Source organism: Falco punctatus (assembly GCF_963210335.1).
Source record: "Falco punctatus genome assembly, chromosome: 1".
NCBI lineage: Eukaryota > Metazoa > Chordata > Aves > Falconiformes > Falconidae > Falco > Falco punctatus.
Window position 1 is genome coordinate 95,880,265 of NC_137580.1, and position 6,697 is coordinate 95,886,961.

The 6,697-nt window shown below is 39.6% G+C and overlaps 1 protein-coding gene across 1 annotated transcript in view; it reads left to right on the forward strand.

Annotated features, from left to right (window-relative positions):
• IFT81 (intraflagellar transport 81) overlaps positions 1-6,697 on the forward strand; it is a 42,843-nt gene that overhangs the window by 34,264 nt on the left and 1,882 nt on the right. The window contains exons 15-17 of the mRNA XM_080370085.1: positions 1,070-1,141; positions 1,269-1,354; positions 6,022-6,067. Coding sequence (XP_080226211.1) covers positions 1,070-1,141; positions 1,269-1,354; positions 6,022-6,067 — 204 coding nt within the window. The remainder of the gene's footprint in view (positions 1-1,069; positions 1,142-1,268; positions 1,355-6,021; positions 6,068-6,697) is intronic.

Genomic DNA, 6,697 nt, shown 5'->3' on the forward strand with positions numbered 1-6,697 from the left:
TAAGAGCTTGTGTGTACGTAGTTTATGTGTTACGTGAAGGATAGCGCTTTTAGGAGGGGAGGTACTTCAACCAGCACAATTCTTTAAGGTGGGGACAGTATTAATATGTTTACATGAATCTGCGTTATCTCACTAGATCGCCTTCTGTGAATTTTGTCTGGACTTGATTTTTTTTCAAGGCCTGCCCATGTAAGGAATCTATTTCAAAATAAAAAAGGTGTACATTTAAAGCATAGGTGAATCTATAGATAATTCTTTTCCTACACTAAAAGTACCTTCATATGGCTTAATCCAGGCAAAATAAAAGAATCCGTAGGTGAACCTATTGTAAAGTAGACCCCCCGTAAGAACTGTTTTACAACTATCCATCAGGGCTGCTTTTCTTGGCAGACAAATCTTAGTCATTTTCTAACACATGACAATCACATCCACTGATTAAGCTGGACATGAGCGTTGGCAAACTCTTGCAGCTGAACAGCAGAATTCAGTTTTCCATCTGATGGTCTGAAAATCACATAGTGACAGCGCTGTGGAGTTGACAACTGCTCCGTGAGCCAGAATACATGAATACCATTTGGATTATTGGGGTTTTTTGGTATGGATCATTTAGAGATGGGACTAATTCACTATCTCCATACTCCTCAATAGAATTATTGATTGCTAATTAACATACTATTAACATGTCTGTAGCTCCTGACATTTTTGCTAGATGTGTGCCAGGAAATGCTTATTCACAACTGTATTTAGCACTTAAGACGTGCTTAGGAACAAGAGTCTTGGCAGCACTTGGGAAGTGTCCGTTAGAAGTCAGTCATATTAATAAGCACCTATTAACAGTCATTTAGCATCTCTAACTGTGACTGAAACTGCAAATCCAAAAATAAATCAGTTGTCTTTCTCTTTAAAAGACAGTTCTGTAAAGCCCAAATTATGTAAACGTTTGAGAAATCATCAATTTAATATTATACCTGTTTCTATCAGGGACTCTCGTGGTTTATATAGCAACACAGGGCATCTCCTGTGGACTCACAGTTACGATGTTCTTTGAAATCTTATCCTTGTACTACAGGAAGTGAAAGGACTTCTTGAGGAGCGTGCTCAGGAGGAGAGCAACTACCGCTACATTAACTGCATGAAAAGGGTAAGATCACAAGAGGGACCAGGTTGTTCACTGTGAAATGGAATAGCCATTATAATATATTTATTTTTAATTTATTTATTAATTATTCATAATTTATTTATTTTTTAAATTTGAAAATTTTTCATAGACTCTAGAAATACAGCTGCAGCGTGCTAAAGAAGAAATGAAGGCGTATGTCTCCCCAGACCCACAGGAGAGACGGAAGGCAATTCGGTAAGTGTATGAATGCGTTTCCTTTGTGTTAACTTGAAGGATATTCATAAACTAGGGTTGAAGTCAGGAATTTTCTCACTGGCATTTGAACTGGAGGAGTTCACCTGATAAATTTAGAAACGCTATAATAATCTAAAAATAAGCATCTCGAATTCCAGTATATACTGCTGTAAACCTACGAGTTCTCTCAGACATACCAAAAGATTTTCCCTTCCTGCTGGAGATTATAGGCCCCACAGAGCGGTTGTAACTTGCAGCCCCTGTTGGCCCAAGCTCGGAGAGGCCGTGCCTCAGCTGGGTCCTGCAGGCAGCGGGGCTCGACCAGACACAATGCCTCTGCCAGGTTTCCCCGAGACACCGGCGAGCGGGAGTAGACCTACTACCTCTTGGAAAGCAACCACATGCCACCTTTAGATTCAGGCCATTTCTGGCAATTCTGCTCCTCTTTTTCAAGTATCATAGTGATTGCCATCACTGGTACAGGAATGGCGGGCTGCAGCTACTCACATAAATGGATTTTGGTTTGCTCCTATTTGTAGTTCTTACCAGAAGTAGAACGAATACTGTTCTGTACCATCACCCTAACTTTCATCTTTACACTCAGTTTAATTTACTCCATATAAAGACAGTTGCTTCATGCTGTGAGTTTTTTCAGGACCTCTTGTCTTTGCCTGGTAGGGAGAGATATGAATTGAGCTGATGATTTTTTTGGGTGTAGTTTTCTATTTTAAATTACGCAGTCCTGCCAAAGATTGAATTTTTTTCTGAGAATGATGTATTGGGTTAATTATCTGTGCTAAGAAGTCTAAATGTTACCATGTCATAGAGATTTTTTTACACTTTACTGCACAATAAATATTTTTGGAGAAGTATCCTGTTTAAAATTTTGTAAATCTTCAATCTTTTAATACAATATAAAAGTTGAAACAAAATTCAGGCAATAAAGTCAACCAGCTGGTTCAGCCCCATCAAAATTAGACGTCAGGAAAATCCAAATCAAAACATTTAAAGCTATTACGGTACAAGTGTCAAAATACCTGGGGTTTATTCTTTATAATTAATTTTTCAAAATTTCAGAGTTCTGCATGAAGTAGAAATCCTGTTTTCCAGCTAGCTTTATTTTTGGGGAAAAAAATATCTTAGATCTTAGCTGTCAACAAAATAAACAAGCTTAAGTTGTTGTCACTAGTTTTACAAAGTGGTCTTTGGCTTTTGCACCACAGTGTTTCTCAGTCATGAAAATATTTATCAGAACAGTAGTTCTAAAATTCATGTTTTCCTGGTTTGATCAAGGGTCTTTTTGTTCTATTTTTTTTACAAATGGAAAGAGTGAAAAACACTGATGTTTTGAAGGAGGATTGAGTCTCCTTAAAGGTGTAGTCATTCCTGTGCCAAGGAATCTCCACAGCTTAGGCTTTAAAAAGCCACAGCAATGTAATTCCTTGATGGGAGGCCTCTTCTTAGATGTCTGCATTTGTATTTCAGCGACGGGACAGATTGTCACTTGAGATCTGTGTGATCTGTCATGTCAGAGCTGTGCTTCATGTACAGTCTTCTGTACAGTGTGCCAAAATGCATCACAAATTTGTCCCATTCACAAAACAATTTAAAAGCGTGACTGAGTGGCAAAGCAAAGATAAAACTGCTAAATTAGATAATTAACAATCATACTATCTTCCATTTGAAAGGTTCGGACTATCCGGCATGCTGACATCACAACAGGACAGGAGAACCAGTAGTCTGTCACTTCTCAAAGTGATGGAAGAATAAATTAATTTCCCAAGATATCTGTCCTCCTAGGACCTTTTACCTTTCAGAATAATTTCTGGACCTTTCTGTTGCAGTGGAGGCAATGAGGGAAGCACCATTAATCGGTAGGATTGATAATCAGTCAAATGTCATTCAGTATGACCAGAGGCAATTTCTTACTCATTGTGGAGAGAAAAAAGGCAGTAATGGGCCATTAAGATTTTATGGGCTCTGGAACTGGGGCCAGTGGCAGGGATAGCCATGTGTCAAACTGAGTGAGAAAACTCCAGGGATTCCCTCAGGAGGCACTGAGAGATGAGGTTGTCTTCCTCCATCAGATCTTTCACAAGCTAGAAGTTGTCCTGATGCACCTTGCACTGGTACCAGCGAAGCTGTGTCTCCGGCTCGTCTAGAAGGTGAGCCAGAGATCACTAGGAAACAAAGTGCTCGATTAATAGTTATCACAGAGACCTTCTGCAAGGATCTGAGGCATGAAAATGTTTAAACACTATGTAGTAAACAATGTGGGAAAAACAAGAGTAAGAAAAGAATCGAAACTACTAATGGCAGGGTGGGAGAAGAAAAGGACAAGGAGATAGAAGTGAGTGGAGGCTAGAAAGCCTCCTATTCCATCTCACAAAATAATGGAAGGCTGTGGGAGATAAAATATTTCTCTAATGAAAGATGAGGAAACAGCAAACTGAAGCAGAAGGGTGAAAAGAGAAGTGGCTGTGAGAGAAATCTTAGTGATGACGTGAATATTCATTAGTACGAAAAGCAGCACAGCTCAGCCAAGCAGCTGCGAGGAAACGCAGGTTGGGCAGCCGGCGCAGTACTGGTACGACCTCACAGGGAAGGGGAGGGTCGGAGTTTACTCACAGATGCTAAGCAAAAAGTGCTCCTACTGAAATACTTGTGACACGAACACCCACAGTGTCAGTATTCACCCTGACAAGCCGTCAAAGCCAAATGCTGGAATTAAGCGTGAGCCCAGCTATGTAATTCCAGGTATGGGGAGGGGAATGTGAACGGAGCATTACTGCTCTCCCTGCTGTCCCCGTTTCACTCGCTAATGGGCACAGAAGCTCAGGAAATTATCCTCTCGCAGGGACTATACACACTTTTGACCTTCTGTAAGAGGTCACAGACCCATCACATTTAAATGAATTACAACAAAGTTCAATACAGAGATCTTTGTAAAATGAGGTGATTTTTTTTTTTCTAGACATCCTTTTAGAATGTGAATGTATTTCTCTGCAGGCGCTGGAATGTAAACGGAGTAAAAATGAACCGTAAATAGAACAGTACTTTCCTGACAACATATTGAACAAAAAATGTCTTAGTTCTGACCCTCTTTATTGAATATAAACTCTCTGTTACATGGAGTCACTTCTTGGGAATGTGAAAAGATAATTTTCTTCTCTAAAAATAGAAAGTTGCGGGGTTTTTAATGGAAGTTATTAAGTTGCATTCTTTCCAGTCATCATTATAAATAGTAAAGAAAAACTTACTAGGAAAGACATCTAATCTTCTGATGATTACTTTGAAAACTCTACTTTAAAAAAATATATGTTCTTGAGGCCAAATGTGTGTGTGAACATCTGCTGTGTGCCAGTGGAAACAAGAAGATTAAGTGTGGCTTTCCATCCCTTTGATTCGGTGAGGACTGCGAGGGATCAGCTGTGCAGCACAGTGCTTGGAGCAGCCTCAAGACGGCTCTGATTTGTTCTGGCTAGAATTGCCCAAGAGCGAGGGATCATAAAATAATGCGGCTTCATTCCTGGCACGTTCGTTCTGCAGGGAGCATGGCGGGCAGCACCAGCTGGCCAGGGGCCCAAGTGTTCCAGTCGAAAGCCCGGAGTACTGAGTAGAAATGGGAGGAATATAAGAAACACAATGCCTTGGTTCTGCGTGGCTGCTCGCCACACTCCAACACACCTTCACACTCCTGTAGCTCTCATGAAGGCTGATATTTCTTTTTGGAAATTAGAATTTCTCTATGTGAAGGTCTTCTGCCCTGGGCCATTTGGAAAGGTCTTTAGATGAGCTGGGTTATTTTGAATTCCGCAAGCAAACTCCCAACCTCTAAACATACCTGTCACACGAAATATAATCATTGATTATTTTTTTCCCAAGTGAGTAAGTATAGAGTTTGGTTTTTTACTGTCACATTTAAAAAAAAATATTAAAATAAGTACATAGTAATGGATCTGAATCATGCCGTTATGGTTTGCATATTGTCAGGTTTCATGTAGCAAGTTTGCATATGTCAGAAGGCGATCCAGCCACTTGTTACAGTCAAAGGTGTACAGCCAAGATTTTAAATAATGAATGTCAACAGTTATGCTTCTAAGCCTATATTTAGGCACCTAAATGTGACATCTGTTTTCTGAAAGTGTGGAATGCACAGAGGTTCCATCGCACCCATTGGATTTGCCAAACCTGGGGTGAAATACTATTCCCCTTCATCCCTTTATTTTTGCACTCATTCTAACACTGCGTTCAGAGCAATTAAGGGCTGTGGATTTGTAAACTCTGACACTTGTAAAAATAAGGCCACTGGCTAACCTCAGAATATTGGCAGGATAAATGTATTAATAAAGAGGGATCCAGTATATCTTATCTAGATGATCTTGCTGTTGTATTCAAGCTGGAAGGAGTGGTAATCATGCCTGCTTCAAAAATGTAAGAGATCTTATCCAGTATCACTTTTCCCAACTGCACAACTGAATCGGGGAGATCTGATCCTTGATGTCAAGGGATATGCTGTCCAATGTCAGAAAGGTTTCTTCATGCTTTTTCTTCTGTCTCACTTATGAACCTCCCAATACTTTCGTAATTTCCAATGCTTGCATCATTCTGTCCAATTACACTGAACTAAAAAAAATCACAATAAAATTATTTTATGTTTCCTTTAGAGAACAGTATACACGAATTATTCTTGAACAAGAAAACCTTGGGAAGGTAAGAATATTTTCTACCTTGTAAAAACGTTGTACAGTTCATTTTGGGGGGGCTTATTACTAAAGGCTGTGGTCAGTCTTTTATAAAAAGCATATTGCAGCCTACAAAGAAAATTCCATTACTGCTGGCATTGGTAATTAATACCCTGCAGAGAGATCAGGCTTGCGCTTCAGGGCTTGCTTTCCTGCAGAGTGTAGCATGAGCCGCTTGTAAAAGATAGTCAAACAGCTTAACGTGACAGCACATTCCCTGAAAACCATTTGGATAAGAAACTGAAACATGGGCATAACAAACTGTGCCAGCTCAAATTTTATGTTGTATATAAAGCAACCTGTTGAAGACAATAAATTTCGAGCCTGTCAGCCTTATTGCTGTTACTAAAGGCCAGGGGATCATCGGCGCAGCAGTGTTAAAAGCAGTTGTCCATCTTTAATCTCGTATGAAGCTCAGCTCAGCACGGACAAGGTTAGGCTTACCAATTCACACTGAACATCTTACTTTTATTAGTTTGCTTCTTTATGCATCAGTCTGTGAGCAATTTTTTTACAGTTTTGGGCTGCCAGTGTTAATAATTAGTAGCAAGGTTAATTGTAAAACATTGATTTCACGTTTATAATTTCATGATATGAA